The sequence below is a fragment of the Trichechus manatus genome, unplaced genomic scaffold, assembly GCF_000243295.1.
Source record: "Trichechus manatus latirostris isolate Lorelei unplaced genomic scaffold, TriManLat1.0 scaffold00130, whole genome shotgun sequence".
Classification (NCBI taxonomy): domain Eukaryota; kingdom Metazoa; phylum Chordata; class Mammalia; order Sirenia; family Trichechidae; genus Trichechus; species Trichechus manatus.
The window spans coordinates 2731610-2751697 of NW_004444066.1; the positions used below are offsets into that span (position 1 = coordinate 2731610).

The 20088-nt window shown below is 39.2% G+C and overlaps 1 protein-coding gene across 2 annotated transcripts in view; it reads left to right on the forward strand.

Annotated features, from left to right (window-relative positions):
* Positions 1-20088, forward strand: part of HTR4 (5-hydroxytryptamine receptor 4) — a 224046-nt gene that overhangs the window by 16351 nt on the left and 187607 nt on the right. Inside the window, exon 2 of one of the 2 annotated variants that reach the window (XM_004384919.3) lies at positions 2066-2147. In XM_004384919.3, the coding sequence (XP_004384976.1) occupies positions 2122-2147 (26 nt within the window). In that variant the 5' untranslated portion in view covers positions 2066-2121. Of the gene's footprint in view, positions 1-992; positions 2148-20088 lie in introns of those variants that run through there. The other variant, XM_004384921.2, reaches the window with a different exon arrangement.

Here is a 20088-nt window from a genome sequence, read left to right on the forward strand (position 1 = left end):
AGAACTTTTAGAAGTGATGCAACTTATTAGTGAACGTGGGAGACACTCTTAGTTGATTGTATTTTTTAATTAACTAAGTACCACTTTGTTAGGAAGCTGTAAATTTAAGTATGCAAGATAAAGGCAGTGGTTCCTTCCACCCTCCTTGCCATATACCATCTTTCCAACAAAAGATGTCCCTGTAATCACAAATCACATCTCTGATTACTTATCCCTGGTGAGTACTGCAGAGCATGATGGATTCTAACAGATTAATCAAATCAGGATAGGTACTAATCACCAACTCCCCATTGGTTACTCTTCCTTGCTCTCTGAAAAATGCATGCAGTCTCACTGTGTTGTTAAATGGCTATATCTATATCTATATATATATATATATATATAAAACAACATATATTGCTATGAATTTATAAGATTTTCCCTTTGTTGTCATATTTTAAAAATGTAGTTTCATAAGGTGAACTTTAGCTTGCTTTTAACTGATTTTCTTATTTCCTGCCTTTCTTCCTTCTAGTCTGTATACCAATACAATATTGATTTTCGTGTATATTACTCAGTATTCTTTTGGTTGCGAATAATGGCTGACACCCAACTCCAAATGATTTAAGGAAGAAGAAATTTGTTGGCTCATATAATTGGAAAGTTCAGGTGTAAAACTGTCTTAAGACATTACTGGATCTTAAGCCTCAAATTATATCACCAGGGCGCTGGCATTATCTAAGTTGCAGCCATATTTTCCTTTAGGTTAACTTCATTTTCAGAGAGGCTCTGTCCATGAAGTGGCCATGATGCCACCAGCAGCTTCAAGCTAAAAGTCTACCAGGTTAGTAACACCAGGGAAAAGAGAGACTTTCTGTAGCAAAAATCCCAGGTCTGGCTTTTACTGGCATAGCTGGTGAGCTAATGAATCCTTGTGGCCACGGTATAGACTGTTCTGATTGGCCAGTTTGGGGCCAGTGCTCATCATTGGAGCTAGGGATTGGTGCAGCTGTCAGGCCCACATGTTTGGTCTTCCCTGGCCAAGGCATCCAAAGGCTTAAGATGAGTTTCATTGTTCTATTACATAGACAGACAGATTTTGAGTTTCTTCTTGGTAAGATTCTATTAGAAAACTAGCAGATGGAATTATAGAATGTCAGACCTGGAAGTGAACCTAGTGATCATCAATTCCAGTCCCTTCCATTTACTGAGGGAGGGGATGATGAAGCTCAGAATGAAAGAGAGGCATGCTTGGAGTAACCCAGCAAGCCCCTACCTTCTCTGATTTACCATACTGTGGAACAATTGTGATGAAAAACATTGGTATTCTTCTGAAAAAGTGAAACTGTGCAGTTAAGAAAGCCAGTTTGGGTGGCATCAGTGAGTGCCTGTAAACAAAAGGGAAATGTCTTCCTGTGGATCTATGCTAGGGGAAATTTGGGTATTTAAAAGTTAACTTCCCTTACACTGGGAGTTCTTAGCCTGGGTTCCTGGTGGCCCTCAGGGAACCTGTGGGCTCCAGAAAGTGTGCATGTATCTGCATCCACTTCCATTTTTTTCTCCTGAACAGGGAGTTCTCAAGAGTTTTCCAGATTCTCCAAGACATCTATTATTCCTCACTCTCAAAAAAGATTAAAAAAAAAAAAAAAGCTGAAAAACTTCAAAGGAAACAAAATAGCTGACCATCTTAGGCAATGTACTATTTTAATCATAGGAATATAGTTACCTATTTCACTAGCTGGTATCCTAACGCAGATCATATAAATAAGCTATGTTTTTGGGAGGAGCAAAAAATAACAAGCTGATCAACATGGAGTAATAAAAAGTACCCATATGTTTCAATCTCCAGAAGATTAGTGTATTGTAAAGAAATTTTTGCAACATTCATCTGTACCATACCTCAGTATGCCTATAGCTTTTTGCTATCGTATTTTTTATGAAATACTTCTCCAATACAGTACTTCTACAAAGCAAAAGCTTTATTAAACAGGAAGCAATGATTATTTGACATTTGTTTCATTAACAAAGACTTTTATTTTCCTATGTTATCTTCCCATCTAATCTTTTTTTAATTCTCCCATTGTAGGACCAGCTATTTCCTGTGGCCACTGAAATCCAACTCACCCATGCCTATTTCCTGTAATGGATGAACTTGATGCTAATGTGAGGTATGCTACGTTTCTGTATACGTTGTGCTGTAAATTATGGCCATTTGTACTGTGAAGCCTCTGAAAAATAGCTGCAGTCGAGTTACAAAGTCAATGGATGTGGATTTTTTTTCCAGCTTTCATATGTAATCATAAGTGTGGTACTGTTTGATTATTAGTGTTGTATTGTTTCTGCTTAAATGATAAATGAAAGATGGCTGTAAATGTTTCCAGTTACCTATACTAAAAGTCAGCATTATGAAGATGCCATTCCATGTAGATAGATATTCATCTCTGTAATAGGAAGAAACAAGATGTATTTAAATGAGGTAAAAATAGCTCCGCGAATATCCATCTGTACTTGTAAATTTTAGGTATAAATTCGAATAGTTTTTTTTTTTTTTTTTTTAAATAAAATAACAGTCTAGTTTACCCATTTCTGTTTTCAACCAGGTCATCAGATTCTGTGCCATGATGAAATGCATGGCATACTTGCATAAAGTTAAACAGTTTCTGTTTTGTTTTCCTGGAATTTCTTGCAACCCATGGAGCTGAAAATAATAGGATGACTCCTAGGAAAGTGTCGTTGTTGTTGTTTCTTTCTTTAAAAGCCCGCTGCATTTTATCTGGCACAGCCGCATAGTGCAAAGAGATTGTAGTCAATAAGGCTCGAATGTTGTGAAGCGATACTCCTTGGCATTTGAGACTGAGGGTTATCCACACATAACTCTGGCTGGAAGACATCCTGAAAAAATCTATCCCAGGTGCAATCACAGGAGCATTTTTTCTTTCACTTGAGACTTACAGAAAAGTATATTTCAGGTACAGATCAGGGGAACTGTGCCTCTGTGTTTGATGTAGAGGAACATTGTGACAAAAGGGAGCTGTCAAATATCTTGACAGAAACTCTAGTATAATACGACTTGAATTACAAAGATATAGTATCGCCCAACAAGGGAATTCCTTGAGGATAGAATGTGTCACCTGATGTCTTGCCTAATCCCCAGCACATGGTAGGTATTTAATAAAGAGTTGATCAGCCAGCCATTGCTGTACTATGTATATTTCCAATAGAGTTCTATTTAGTACACCTAGATATGCAAAAAGACTGTTTACCTAACAATGAAACGTTTTACACTTGAAGTAGACTCTTGCCATTGTGGACTTTGTCACTTACCAAAGTCGCTGATATAATGTAGATTTTAGGCTGGTGCCATGTATTTAATTTTTCCTAAAAGTCTGTGAAATTATTTGTACATAGAAAGCATAGTGGAATCCAGACTATCTCAATTTTATTTTTAATTAAAAGGCCAGAGGTGAGCAGTATGAAGAGTGACAAATTACAAAAGTGTTTTCAGTTTCCAATATACTGTATCAAACTGGCTCAGTTGATTACAGTACCCTTTCTGGGGGTATAATTCAAATATTATGATCCCTAATGGCAGCATTGATTCTAATAGCAGCATGCAATTCAATTAAACCAACATTAGCCATTCTCCCTGGTGCTCTGGAAGAGTAAGGCGGGATACGAGCTGATATCACTCCCCAGAATCTTGTCTGTAGACCATCCTCTCTGTCAGTATTCTAATCTGATCCCATCAACATATGCTCATCCTCACCACTCCGCCTCTCCACCCACAGTATTAGCAACACGCAAATGCCACGGCTTTACTTCCATTTCCTCCTCGGTACAACTTCTGGATGTCCATAATAAAGGACATTTGTTAAGCCGGTGATTACCAAACTGTGGTGCATGTATCACTGGTGATGCATGGTGATTTTAGGTGGTATAATAGCAACATTTTTTTTACTTCAAAATTAAATATTTTAAGGTTACCTCCCTATAGTAGTGAGTAGTACGATTTTGCCTTATGAATCAGAATTGACTCAATGGCAATGGGTTTGGGGTTTTTTTTTTTTGGCTTTAGTGGTGAAATAGGAGCCCTGGTAGTTCAATGGTTAAGCTCTCAGCTGCTAACCAAAAGGTCAGTGGTTCGAACCCATCAGCTGCTCTTTGGGAGAAAAAACCTGTTGATCTCCTCCTGTAAAGATTTCAGCCTAGGAAACCCTGTGGGGGCAGTTCTACTTTGTGCTATAGGGTCACTATGAGTCGGAATCAGCTCAATTGCACACAATGACAGTAGTGTAATACACTTTACATTTAAAAATGTATTTATTAAAAATTTAAAATGAGTTTACTTAAAGAAATTGTTTTGTAAATTATTATACTCATTAGTAAGTGAATGTGGAGAAAAATCATGAGGGTACTATGCAAATGACTAGGATTTGGAAGCCAATGCTCTAGGTGGATTCAAACTGCCAATCTTTTGGTTAGCAGCCAAATGCGTAACCACTGTGCCACCAGGGGCTCTAGGTGTAACTAGATACAGTAAATTTTCGTATTTTAAAAGCAGGAACCAGAGCTCTTCCTTAGTAACGTCTTCGTTTGGAAAGATGACCATGTAGGGTGAGAGCTGGAGGGCCTGGGTCCTGGCAGGGGAGAGGAATTTTTTACTTTCTCTGAAGACAGAGGAAAAGGAGTGAGCAGATGAGGGAGAAGTCTGGAGAAGAGAGAAGATTCAGAGAAAGAGGAGAGCCTGGACTCTGTTTGGGAAGGGGCTAGGCTGAAACCTCCAGTGGCACGGTGGCTGTAAGGAGCTTTGAGAGTAGTTAGGTTGCATCTAGCAGCTCCTCAGGAGAAAAACATGGTGTTCTGCTCCCGTAAACATTACAGCCTACAAAACCTTATGGGACAGTTCTACTCTGTCACATGGGGTCGCTGCAAGTCGGAATCGACTTGATGGCACAGAACAACAACAAGGTTGCATATTTTCTTTTTTAATGTGTGTATGTGCTGACCTCTCCCAAGATCCAGTTTTTTAATAAAATTTTCTGGCCTGGCTATGAATTGAGGGTTGAGTGTTTACTACACATGATGAACTAGAAATTTGATTTGTATTATTCCATTTAATTTGAAAACAACCCTGTGAGGCACATGTCATTATTATCCCTATTTCACAATGTGTGGCAACTAAGGCACAAAAAACGTTAAGTGACTTTCTCAAGGTCATATTACTACACTGCCTCCTACCATACTACAAATACTTTACATGAATGTGTAGGGGTGTGTGTGTGTGTGTGTGTGTGTGTGTGTGAATTGGTGAGTTGCCTGACATTCCTGTCTAAGTAGATGTGTTTTGAGAGACAGAATGCATGTTGGGGAATGGAAGCCCAAAAGACCCAGGATGGCAGAAGAGTAAATGCTCTGAGAAATTTCAGAAATCTAAGGGAATGTTTCAGGCTTCCACAGGCTGTAGAAATGACGGGCTTTAGCCAAATTTTCCCACATATCAAGGGGCATAGAGGTCCTAGCTGAAATTTATGATTAATGAGAATATCTAACATTTAAGTATTTTTCAAGGCCATACTGCTGGCCACTTTTTTTGTTTGTTTGTTTTCATTTAATTTAGTTTGCTAATTCAGCTTGATACTTCTTGTTATATAACTATCAGTATTCTTGGCTGCAAACATAAGGAGGTAACTCTGGCTAACATAATCAAAGGTAATTTGGGGGGAGGTATAGGTTGGGGACTCATAGTGACCTTATATAGGACAGCGAAAAACTGCCCCCATAGAGTTTCCAAGGAGTGGCTGGTGGATTCAAACTGCTGACTTTTTGGTTATCAGCTGAGTTCTTAACCACTATGAGTTGGAATAGCCAGCAACGAGTTTTTTTGGTTTATAGGGTGGGGACTTAAAGAATTAAGGTCAAAAATCCTGGAGGACTAGGACTGGAACTAGTTAAGAAGTTTGGGAGTTCCAGAAGAACTAGGAAGTGGAGCATTGGTCAACCACAAGAAGCATAGTGTCCCTGGGTGCTACATTTGGTTAACATGCTCAATTGCTAACATGCCTGGCTGCTGACTGAAAAGTTGATGGTTTGAGTTCACCCAGAGGCACCTCAGAAGAAAGGTCTGGAAATCTACTTCCAAAAAATCAGCCATTGAAAACCTTATGGTGCACGGTTCTACTCTGACACACCTGAGATCACCATGAGTCTGAAGTGACTTGAAAGCAACTGGTTTGGTTTGGTATCTATATAGTATTTAAACAATGTTACTCTATGTATAAATATAACTAAATGATTATTCCTTCATTTATTTAATATACATTAATTCAACACCTAAACTATGTGCCAGGAGTAAGACAAGCGCTTGTTCTTAAGGATCTTACAGTCTAGCTTAAAGTCAGTCACACACATACAGAATTTAATACAGTGATAAAAGGAAAAAGAAATGCCAGGCCTTGCTTTTAGCAATGTGAGAAGCTTTACAAGCATATTTCTCGGAATTGCTCCCATTGCGGGGAGGTGGGGGGGGTGGCAGTCGTTGCAGGCTGGATCGACTCATGATGATGAATCAGGCCCTGGTTGGAGAGGCATGTTCCTGACAAGCCCTTTCCTTTGGTAAATGGTGCCTCACAAACTTAGTGGTGAGCAGGCAGCTCTCTCCAGACAATCTGACACCCACCTATTGCCATTTTCTGGTCTGTTTTCTCCCTGTTGGGGCTCTGGTGGAGACAGCTACATTCTTTTTGAAGGGTTGTAGAAAGGTAAACACATAGTGGCTTTGGTAATTTTGCAGCAGATATTCTTCACAGAACATCATCAGCCTGTGTTTGGGCAGTAAGTCTGGCAGAGCTTTGCCCTAGTGGTCTCCATGAGCCCCTGAAGCCCCTTATGGGCCTAACATATTTAACACCTGGCTTCAGATATCTCTGAAGCCTAGGCTTTTTGTTTTGTTTGAACTACCAGCTTCTTCCCACTGACATGCGGTTCTCCTCAACCCAAGTGTGATCCCTAAACGCAATTCAGGCCTCTGTCCTTTTTCCTGCTGTTTCATTACAATTAAAAAGTTTCTGCTTTCCAAGAATTCTTTCTATCAATTTTTAGTTTCAGGAGTACAGGATTCAAGGAAGAGATGAATAGGTGGGGGAAAGTCCAAATATATACAGACTTGAACTTTGAAGTTCCTAAGATAATGACCCTAGGCTTTGAGTAGGCAAAAATTTATTTTCTACCTTGATTCTTTAATGACAGAGGCGTCCTCCGACTCCTGCCTCACCTCCTTGCTCCCGGCCTCTCTCCACTGTTACAGTGTTACACTGCCCCTGGAGTTTCCTGGGTATCTTCTTTCTTTAATAAGAACACTTGGTGTAAGATTCTGTTCCTCCTCTACAAAAAAAGCTTATGTGCTTTTTCATTAATATTTCTCATTCGCAACAAAAAGAGCATCTTCTAAGAATAATATATCATAGAAATGGGTAGGATTTTCCTCCCTTTGACAGAGTTTATTGGAAACTCCGAGCCAAATCCATAAATCACCACTAGTAAGCGTACAAGATCTCTAGGCACATACTATGGCTGTACCCTGACTTAATTTTATTTTTCTAACTCTTTTTGTCACTTTGTCTGGTTTTCTTTGCTTTTTCAACATTTTATTTTATTTTTATAAGCCATTTTAAGGAAGGAAAGAAGGAAGGGAGGAAGGTAGGGAGGCAGGGTGGGAGGAAAGAAAGAAGGGAGGATGGAAGAAAAGAAGGAAGGACTCCAAAAAGGAATTACTTTTGCAGTAAAAGGATCTTTTTTCTTCATATGGTAGGGCTTAACGCCAAATACTGAGGAGCCACTAGACAGTTTTGAACAGTAGATCAAAATGGCAAGCTTTTGTAAAAAACACAGCAAATCTGAATAAATACGAAAAACTGTATACTTAAATATAAAATATATACTCTTGATGTACATGTAGTCATCTTCTGTACGCCTGTGAAAACATTAATTAAAAACCACTACAAAAGTGAGTAGCTGGCTTCAAATTAATTACCCGATTGTCTTAATTCGGTCATGGCACTAAGTTTCAACTCATTACTTCAAATCAAGAAATGAAATTGGAAGTCAAAGTGACTACAAGAATTATTTTTTTTATTTTTTCCCATACAAAAATGTATACATACATTGTTATGTGACTCTAATTGCTCTCCCCATACTGTGACAGCAGACTCCTTTCCACCCCTGATTCCCCATGTCCATTCAACCAGCTCCTGACCCTCTCTGCCTTCCCTTCTCACCTAAGAATTAACTGAAATTACCTGATCTTTTAGAAAATGATAGCAATTTTTTAAATCAGGGGAGTTAACTTTCTGATTGATTATTAATACTGTTGACCATATATGTTGGCGGTGGTGGTGGTGGTTGCCATTGATTTTGTCTCATGGTGACCCCACGTGTGCAAAATGGAATTGCTCCATAGAGTTTCAAAGGCTGTGACTTTCCAGGTCTTACTTCTGAGGCATCTGTGGGTGGGTTTGAACCACCAACATTTTGGTTAGTAGTCCAGCACTTAACCATTTGTGCCACCCGGGGACTTCTGACAGTACATATGCTTCATTAAATTCTGAGTATAAAGTTGAAATGTTTTTAATGCTAAATACTCTCAAGCCTTGAAACAATTCATAGAGTTTGAAATCAATGTGTACAGGCTGCCCTAAAGACTTATTGATATGGGATTGATTGGGCACCAGAATTAATTCCTGTTTGTAACGTGGCAATAGGAATCGTGAACATGTGCAACTTTAAGGCAGTGAAATGTTTTGCAGGAAATGTCTCTTTCGAGCTTTGAAATTGTGACATGCATTAGCATATAAGGAGAAAGTGAGTGGGTACCTTTTAAAAGGGGTTATTTTTATGTTGCTTTAGAAATGTAAATGAGAATAATACCCAACTTTATTACTTGACTGATAAAATGGTGATTATTCTGTTAGCCTTTTGATTAGATCAGGAGCACAGTGGATATGAGCTGGAGCTCATCCTGTGCTGGAAAACTCTGTGCCTCACGGAGTCACATGGGAACCAAGCCAGAGACCTGGAAAACCATCAGAGGGAGGATGGATGGCATATTTACATTTCTAAAGTAGTGGTTTCTTGCAGTGTGTGAAATTTGCTGGTGTGGAACTAAGCCAGCCATCCTCTGGATGCATATGACAGTATACAGCTTCCGAAACGCCCCTACCTTGCTGATCTTAGCTAACAACACCACAGGATACTGGAAGAGTGGGGGATGGGGAAGCAGAAAGTCTTGGCTGAAGTCTTGGCTTCCCCACTTATTTGCTGTATGGCCTTGAACAAGTTACTTTATCTCTCTGAGTTTTGACATCTCAACCCGGGGTTCTCGTGAGGATTATAAGTCAGGTAGGTAAAACTCCTAGCACTGTATCTCACACATAGTACACATCAAATGAATGGTAAATATTGTCATTAGTCATCCCAATAATCCTGAGATGTAGGCAGTTATTACTCCTAGGACTGATATTTGGTTGCTACACTCTAGAAGTTTCTTGATTGTTTAAAGTCCATATACATTTAATTGGATGACCTTATTAATAAGTTGTTAAAATTTTTGAATATTTGCACTTGATTGTACCCATTCTCTGATGAGGAAATTGAGGCTCTAAATGGTGATAGAAGACCCTCAGTGTTGCACATGGGCTAATAACTGGCAGACTTGGAAAGAGACCACTGGTCTTCTATCCTCTATTCGGCACTATTTTTTCTTTACTTGCAACTTCCTGGACTTGGGCTCATTTTTCTTTGGGAATTGGAGGATATAGGATTAAATCCACTATGTTTCTGACTTCTGGTCTTGTGCTTTATTCAGTACAGCCAGCTCTCCTTTATATACAATTAATTCCTTGATTGATGCTTTCTGTTTAGAAGAAAATATTTGTGACTTGTTTCTCTCTTTCTGTATCTGTCAGCGTTCAGTCAGGAAAATAGAAATTGTTGTTTATGTTTCAACTAAAGGGAGATTAAATGCAAGGTATTGGTCATTTAATATTCAGCAAAGAATATTGTATATATCATGGACTGCCAGAACAACAAACAAATATGTCTTGGAAGAGGTATGGCCAGAATACTCCTTAGAAGCAAGGATGGCAAGAGACTTCGTCTCACGTGCTTTGGAGGGACCAGTCCCTGGAGAAGGATATTGTCGTGGTTATCTAGTGCTGCTATAACAGAAGTACCACAAGTGGATGGCTTCAACAAACAGAAATTTATTCTCTTACGGTCTAGTAGGCTAGAAGTCAGAATTCAGGGCACCAGCTCCAGGGGAAGGCTTTCTCTCTCTGTCAGCTCTGGAGTAAGGTCATTGTCATCAATTTTCCTTAGGTCTAGGAGTTTCTTGGCATAGGAACCCTGGGTCCAAAGGATGCACTCTGCTCCTGGAGCTGCTTTCTTGGTGGTATGAGGTCCCCTGTCTCTCTGCTCGCTCCTTTTATATCTCAAAACAGATTGACTTAAAACGTAACCTAATCTTTTAGACTGAATCCTGCCTCATTAGCCTAACTGCCTCTAATCCTGCCTTATTAACATAATAGAGGCAGGATTTACAGCACATAGGAAAATCACATCAGATGACAAAATGGTGGACAATCACATAATACTGGGAATCATGGCCCAGCTAAGTTGACACACATTTTGGGGGGACACATTCAATCCACAACAGATATCATGCTTGGTAAAGTAGAGGGTCAGCAAAAAAGAGGGAGACCCTCAACAAGACAGATTGACACAGTGGCTGCAACAGTGGGCTCCAGCATAACAGCAATTGTGAGGATGGTGCAGGACCAGGTGGTATTTCGTTTTATTATACATAGGGTCGCTGTGAGTGGGAACTGACTCGACGGCACTGAACAACAACAACATTGGTCATAAGGCTCCCTGGTAAAGCAGGGAGAAGGGGATGTTAAACAGAGGTCAGGAAGCCTCATGAGCCCCACTGCTACCCCTGATCTGCTGGAGACGCTGCAGCCACCACAGCTGTTGCTTATGGAACCATTTGGTACTGCTCTCACTGCTGAGGGCACCTCCAGATACAGGAAAAATGGTTCCTTTTTTTTTTTCTCTAGCTGCTATCCAATTTCCCATTCTGAGTTTCCCATTTGGAAAACCTAACCAGAAGCCAGGGGGCAAAGACGTCTGTAAAATGTAGTTTTTAGGCTTCCAGCCCTCTCTGACTGGGATGACCTCATGAAAAGAGTGGCAAATAACAGGAGTAGCTTCCTTCCTATAACTTGGTGCTTTCTGGAACACATATAATTCTGTAACTTGACGGCATTGGGCTCCACAAGCCTGTGAACTCACATGGGATCACATTAATACCTGACTCTCAGTGTCTCTGAGTCTCCATTTGCATCACTGCAGGAGACTCAGTCTTTTGCCAAGTTCTCCTTGTCCAAGTGTTTTTGGGAATTTATTTATTACCAAAGGAATTGTACCCTGCGGCATGATCAGCCCCTTGGTCTCAATGCCTGCACCTTGTCTCTAGTAAAGCAAAAGCCCCTTGCTACTAAAAATCTACACTACTGCACACGTGAAATGAGAACAGGCCTTCTGTATAATACTTAGTCGAAGTGGATCCCATACTAAAATGTCTTGAGACAGAGGTGTTACAGAAACCAGCAATGCAGCATTTCCAATTCTCAGACCTATTTCTCTTCTTCCCAGGGCACACAGAGGGGTTGGGTCCAGAAGAATTTTGGTATCAACTGTCACACATTTTCAGAAATACTGCTCACATCCATCATCCTAAGCCTGTTGCTCAGTCAACCTTGCTGAATCTGGCTCCTTTCCTTATGATGTCTTGTCATCCTTACTGCAATTTGATCCTTTTGGGGTTATGCCAGCCATCACAAATATTTATTTAATTCTCAAATTTCAATAAGATTTTTATAGATAGTTTCTCAGGAACTGATAAATCAGTGGCTGCAACTAGCTAGGCAGGGATATAGGTATTGCCTAATTTTATAAAGTGGATCTATTTGATTCTCAGCTCCAGTCATTCAGAAATTTCTTTGCACTTAATTGGATTAGAGCATGATCTATATTGAGGGGTCACCTAGATTCCAGAAAGAACAGGTATTTGTCCCTCTTTACAAAAAGAGTAGGTTTTTATGAGACTCTAGAAGCATAAGACTGTAAGACAAGGGTGCCTGCTGTTACCACATCTATACAATGTTGTATTAGAAGTTCTAGCCAGAGCAATAAGACAAGAAAAAGAAATAAAAGGTATCTAGATTGGAAGAGAAGAAGTAAAATTATCTCTATTGGTGGATGATATGATCTTTTATACAGAAAATCCCAAAGAGTCTACAAGAAAACTTTTAGAGCTTATAGAGGAATTTAGCAAGGTTGCAGGGTACAAGGTCAACAAACAAAAATCAATTAGTTTTCTATACACTAGCAGTGAGAAATCTGAACGGGAAATTAGGGAAACAATTCCATTTACAATAGCATCTAAGAGGATAAAATACTTAGGAATAAATCTAACCGGGGATGTGAAGTACTTATACAATGAAAACTATAAAACACTGCTGAAAGATATTAAATAAGACTTACATAAATGGAAAGAGGCTCCATGTTCATGAATTGGAAGACTTAATATTGCTAAGATGTCAGTACTACCAAAAGCAATCTATAGATTCAACACAATCCCAATCAAAATTCAAATAGTATTCTTTTCAGAAATAGAAAAACCAATCCTCAACTTTATGTGGAATGGCAAGAGACCTCGAATATCTAAAGCAATGTTGAGAGAGAAGAACAAAGTAGGAGGACTCACACTTTCTGATTTTGAAACATAGTATACAGCTACACTATCAAACAGCCTGATATTTGTATAATAGACACATAGACTTATGGAATAGAATTAAGAGTCCAGAAATAAACCCACACATCTATGGGCAACTGACTTTGACAAGGGTGCTAAGTCCATTCGATGGGGAAGAAGAGTTTCTTCAATAAATGGTGCTGGAAAAATTGGATTTCCACATCCAGAAAAGTGAAATAGGATCAATGCCTCACACTATATATACACAGAAACAAATTCAAATGGATTAAGGACCTAAATGTGCAAACTAAAACCATAAAATTCTTAGAAGAAAAAGTAGGGCAATGCTCTCAGGCCTGGCTTTTAGCAACAGATTATCTAACATACTAACAAAAGTACAGATAGCAAAAGACAAAATAAATAAATGAGACCTCATAAGAATGAAAAACTTTTGTTCATCAAAAGACTTTACCAAAAAGTGAAAAGACAAGCCACCAACTGGGAGAATATCTTTGGAAACCATATATCTGACAAGAGTTTAATACCCAAATATATATATAAAACTTTGACAATTTAACAAAAAGGCAAATAACCCAATCATAAAATGGGCAAAAGACTTGAATAGACATTTCACCAAAGAGGACATTCAGATGGCCACCAAACAAAAAGATGCTCAGCATCATTAGCCATCAGAGAGATGCAAATCAAAACCACAATGAGATACCATCTCACTCCCCCTAGGATGGCTAAAATAAAAATTGAAAAAAAAATTGAAAATAACAAGCATTGGTGAGGATGTGGGGAAATTGAAACACTTACCCATTGCTGGTGGGAATGCAAACTGGTACACCCATTGTGGAAAAACAGTGCGGTCGTTCCTCAAAAAACTAAAAATAGAACTACCATATGACCCAGCAATTCCAATCCTAGGTATATACCCCAAACACATGAAAGCAGAGACTCAAACAGAGACTTGTATACCAGTGTTCACTGCAGCACTATTCACAATAACCAAAAGGTGGAAACAACCTAAATTCCCATCAACAGATGAATGGATAAAAAAAATATGGTACATACACAGTGGTGTCACTAGGGCTGGTGCCACCCAGTGCTGTAACTCATGGTGTCACTCTCCCCTCTCCCACCTGGGATAGGCGGGGCTGGCTAGCTAACTCCCGCTTCCCCCATGGGCAAAGGAGCCCAGCTCTGCCCCACCCTGCAGCTCCTCCCCTGCTGTGCAGCCCCGTTCCTCCCAGCCCCGACCCTGCAGCTCCTCCCCTCTCCCATTGGCCAAGGTGGAGACCTTCCTCTCTGCCCAATGGTGGGCACCACAGCCCGGCTGCCCACACCCTGACTAGCAGTTAACACATCTCCTTGGCGGCCCCTCCTCCGATGGTGCTGCCTCACCTGCTGCCATTGCAAATGCTGCCGCAGACCCTGGGGTCATTTTGGTGTCACACCCTCTGGCAGTGTCAGGGGGTGAAGTCCACGCTCCTTGCACTCCCCTAGTGATACCACTGTACATACATACAATGGAATTCTATTCAGCCAGTAGGAGAAACGAAGTATTAAGGATGGAGCTTGAAGACATTATGCTGAGTGAATGAGTCAATCACAAAAGGACAAATACTGTATAACCTCACTTATATAAAAAGATAAGACAAGGCAAATGTATAGAGGTCAAAGGTTATTAGTGGTTACCACAGACAGAAGGGGAGACAAAGGGGGAGTTTAATGGTGATGGAAATATTGCATTGATTAAGGGTAGGGTTGCCCAGCTGATTATTATAATTGCTGTCAATAAGTTGTACACTTATGAAAAGCTGATTTCACAAAAGTTGTGTGGTAGATATATTTACAACAATGACAGAAAAAAAGTGTAGCTGCTGAGGCTTCTTATGTACAACCAAATCATCATGGGATTTTGCTTCCTGGTTTGGAGGTTTAGGGTCATGGTTTCATGGGACATCCCAGTTAATTGGCCTAATAATATATATTTAGTGCTTCTGTTCTACCTCCTAGTTTGTTGTGTAGTGCTTGGAATCTTAAAAGCTTGCAAGCAGCCATCTAAGGCAATATAATTGGTCCCTATTTGCCTGGAGTAACAGAAGAAAAAGAAACATCAAGAATAGAAGGAGGATGTAGAATGTGTGGCTAATTGCCTTCTTGAACAACTGCCTCCTTTGTCATCAGACCAGAAGAACTGGGTGGTGGCTACCATTACTGGACATTTTGATCAAAGATTCTAAGAAGAATCCTGATCAAAAGGGGGAAAATGTAAAACAGATTTTAAAACTCTTATGTACTCCAGACTTCCTGGAGCCATGAAGGTTGGATGAATCCCTGAAACTACTGTCCTGAAATAATTTAAACCTTAAACCAAAAATATCCCCTGAAGTCTTCTTAAAACCAAACAATAGTTTAGCTTAACTTGTAAAAAATGTCTGCCTTGAGCATTAAGCTCTTTTAAGAGCTGTATATATGGGATCAAATTGACAATAGCAATGGAAAAATTAGATAGGAACCTTAGCTGGCAGTGAGTGTATGTTAATGGGGGAGGAACAACTCAGAAAATGAGGGTGAGAATGGTTGCAGAACTCGAATGTAATCAATGTCACTAAGGGTACATGTAGAAACAGTTGAATTGGTGTATATTTTCCTTGTATATTCTCAACAGCTACAACAAAATAAATAAAATAAAAAAGAAAAATAAATAAATAAAAAGATGAAGCATATAGACTGATACTGGGAATTATTTAAAATTCCTTCCAAGCTTCTTTCCTTAATCCAGAACCTTGTCTGTGACTTGTAGCTTCTTGAAGTCCAACCAAGCATAGTAGACAAAATAAGTGAAGGAGGGTTTCAGAGATGCTACGTGATTTTTTTATAAGCCCACACAGCTGACAAGTGACTAACCTGAGATTTAAACCAAAGTCTTTGTCTTTAAAATCATTGCTTTATTTAAATTGTCTTCTAACTATCCAAACATACAAGCTATCTTCTAAAGTGTATATAATTTAGATTAAAATGTAATATAATTAATCATATCTAATATGAAAATTTCATTATAATACTGTACTTTGTTTTCTCCAGCTGCCCTTTGAAATCTTCTGTTCAGCCCTTTTACTTCATCATTTCTTACATTTGCTTTAGCTGTTCTGTGTTCAAGAGCAAGTTTCAGAGTCTCTTCTGACATCCATTTTGATCTTTTCTTTCTTTCCTGTCTTTTTAATGACCTTTTGCTTTCTTCGTGTATGATATCCTTGACGTCTTCCCACAACTCATCTGATCTTTGGTCATTAGTGCTCAATGCATCAAATCTATTCTTGATGTGGTCCCCAAATTCAGGTGGGGTATACTCAAAGTCATATTTTTGCTCTCATGTACTTGTTTTAATTTTCTTCAGCTTCAACTTGAACTTGCGTATGAGCAGTTGATGGTCTGTTCCCCAGTTGTCCCCTGGCCTTGTTCTGATTGATTATATTGAACTTTTCTATCATCTCTTTCCACAGATGTAGTCGATTTGATTCTTGTGTTTTCCATCTGGTGAGGTCCATGTGTATAGTCACCGTTTATGTTGTTGAAAAAAAGTATTTGCAAAGTAGTTGGTCTTGCAAAATTCTATCATGTGATCTCCAGTGTAATTTCTATCACCAAGGCCATATTTTCCAACTACCAATCCCTCTTCTTTGTTTCCAACTTTCACATTCCAATCACCAGTAATTATAAACGCATCTTGATTGCAAGTTTGATCAATTTCAGACTGCAGAGGTTGTTAGAAATCTTCAATTTCCTCATCTTTGGCATTAGTGTTTGGTTGTAAATTTGAATAGTAGTCGTATTAACTGGTCTTCCTTGTAGGCATATGAATATTATCCTATCACTGACAGCACTGTACTTCAGAATAGATCCTGAAATGATCTTTTTGACTATGAAACCAACGCCATTCTTCTTCAATTTGTTATTCTCAGCATAGTAGATCATATGATTTTCTGATTCGAAACGTCCAATACCAGTCCATTTCAGCTCACTAAGGCCTAGGATATTGATCTTTATGTGTTCCATTTCATTTTTTAATGACTTCCAATTTTCCTAGATTCATACTTCATACATTTGACATTCCAATTATTAATGGATGTGCAATGGTTAAGATTGTGTGTCAGCTTGGCCATGATTCTCAGTGTTTATATGTGATCATTCCCATGACTGAATCTGCTGTGAGTAGCCAGTTGAAAGGGCGTTTCTTGGGGGTGTGGCCTGCATCTGAATATAAGCAGATGTTCTGGCTTTTTGCTAGCTCTGGATCCTGTGGCTGCCTCCTGTTCATCTGGACTCCAGTTCATCAGTCTTCCTGTGAGCGGAGACCTGCTCTCCGATCTACTGATCTTGAGTTCGCCAGCCCCTGCAGCTACGTGAATTGGGAGAAGCCTCTATTCTAGTCTACAGACTTGGGATGTTCCAGCCTCTATAATTGCATGGCTGTTTCTTTGATATAAATCTCTCTCTGTGTCTATTTATATGGTTTACTGGTTTTGCTTCTCTAGAGAACCCAGCCTAAGACAGGATGTTTGCAGGTATTTCTTCTTGTTTTAGGTTGTGCCATATCAGCAAATGAAGGTCCCAAAAGCTTTATTCCAGTATTATAATGAAACCTGCAGAGACCTGGAATTAGAAAACCAAAAAGAAAGATCATTCTCAGCATTTCTCAAGCTGAAAGAACTGAAGGAAAAGTGCAATCCTCAAGTTGCAATTTTGAAGAATTTTATGAAAAAAATATTGAATCACGCAGGAAGCATCAAAAGATGGTGGAAGGAATACACAGGGTCACTTTACCACAAAGAATTGGTTGATGTTCAACTATTTCAGGAGGTAACATATAATCAAGAACTGATGGTATCAAGAGAAGAAGTCCAAGTTGCACGAAGGCATTGGCGAAAAACAAAGCTTCAGGAATTGACAGAATACCATTGAGATGTTTCAACAAATGGATACAGCGCACTCGTTTATGCCAAGAAATTTGGAAGACAGCTACCTGGCCAACAGACTAGAAAAGATTCATATTTGTGTCCATTCCAAATAAAGGTGATCCAACAGGGTGTGAACTTATCAAACAATTATCATTAATATCACACACTCAAGTAAAATTTTGCTGAAGATCATTCAAAAATGGTTGCAGCAGTACATTGATAGGCAACTACCAGAAATTCAAGCTGGATTCAGAAGAGGTGGAAGGAGGGACATCATTGCTGATGTCAGATGCATTCTGACTAAAAGCAGAGAATACCAGGAAGATGTTTACCTGTGTTTTATTGACGATGCAAAGGCATTCGACTGTGTGGATCATAACAAATTATGGATAACATTGTGAAGACTAGGAATTCCAGAACACTTCTTTGTGCTCATGCGGAACCTGTATACAGACCAAGAAGCAGTCTTTCGAACAGAACAAGGACATTCTGCATGGTTGAAAATCAGGGAAGGTGTGCATCAGGGTTTTATCCTTTCACCATACTTATTCAGCCAATTAGTCTGGAAGCTGGACTATATGAAGAAGAATGTGGCATTAGGATTGGAGGAATACTTGTTAACAACCTGTGATATGCAGATGACATAACCTTGCTTGCTGAAAATAAAGAGGACTTGAAGCATTTACTAATGAAGATCAAAGACTACAGCCTTCAGTATGGATTATACCTCAATGTAAAGAAAACAAAAAACCTCACCAATAAGCAACATCACGATAAGTGGAGAAAATATTGAAGTTGTCAAGGATTTCATTTTACTTGGATCCACAATCAGTGCCCATGGAAGCAGCAGTCAAGAAATCAAAAGATGCATTCCATTGGGCAAATCTGCTGCAAAAGACTTCTTTAAAGTGTTGAAAAGCAAAGATGTCACTTTGGAGAGTAAAGTGTGCCTGACCCAAGCTGTGATATTTTCAATTGCCTCATATGTATGCGAAAGCTGGACAATGAATAAGGAGGACCCAAGAAGAATCAATGCCTTTGAATTATGGTGTTCATGAGGAATATTGACTATACCATGGACTGCCATGACAATGAATAAGTCTGTCTTGTAAGAAATAGAGCCACAGTACTCCTCAGAAGTGAGGATGGCAAGACTTCGTCTCACGTACTTTGGACATGTTATATCAGGAGGTACCAGAACTTGGAGAACATCATGCTTGGTAAAGAAGACAGTCAGCAAAAAAGAGGGGGACCCTTACCACATCAATTGACAGACACAGTGTCTGCAACAATGGGCTCAAACATAGCAATGTTTGTGAGGATGATGCAGGACTGGGCAGTGTTTCTTTCTGTTGTATATGGATCGCTATAAGTCAGGACTTACTCAACCTAACAACAACAAATATGACAAAAGGATTTGGACCATAATGGGAGGAGATTAAGTTACTTGTTTTTTTCACTGCCCTAAACATTTGAGAAGTAGAATTTGCTATGGATCAAACACTCCTCTAAGCACGTAACCTATATTATCTCATTTAATCCTGACAATAATCCTGTGAGGCCTTACTGATAATGGCCCCATTATTACATATGAGACAACTGAGGCAGAGAGGGATTCACTACCCTTCCCAAAGTCACACTTCTAGGTAAGGAGTTAAGCCAATATTTTCTTCTCTTTGCTTGACATCAGAGTCTTCTTTCAAGCTTCACAATTTGTGTTTGCAAAGATTTCTAAGTTGTAGGGGTCTGTCATTAGATAGTTTAGAGAGAGGTTCCCAAACTGAAGGCCTGGCAGATACATTTGTTTGTCCTGTTCAGGGTTTTAAAATCAATTAAAATGCCCTTAGTATGGCTAGGTGCTCTCCAACTTACCAGAGTAACCACGATTCCCTACTATCTGAAAAGAAACCATTTTTAATTCTTACCTCACCTTTCACAGCCGGGTAGTATAACCGGGCAGGTCCTACAATCTGCATGGCTGCCTCCTGAAGGTCTTTCACTTTATCACTTAGATTTTGAAAACAGTGGCAAGAGTTCTTTCCAATTTTATAGAACCATATTATGACATTCAGTACTTGGTATTTTCTCCCTGGAAATTTGTTTTATTATCATTTAGCAAATAGGGTTGTATTGAATTGAAGACCTTTTTTTCAATTAAGGAATTGAAACAGGTCTCTAAATTAACACCTGTTAAATGATTACCATTTTATCACTCAGGTAATGATGTTCAGCCAACGGTCTTATTTGCATTTCTAAAGCAATGTAAGAATAATCTTTTTTTCCCCCTTCTCCTCTTCCCACTCACTTGCTCCCTAACTTATAATGACTTTA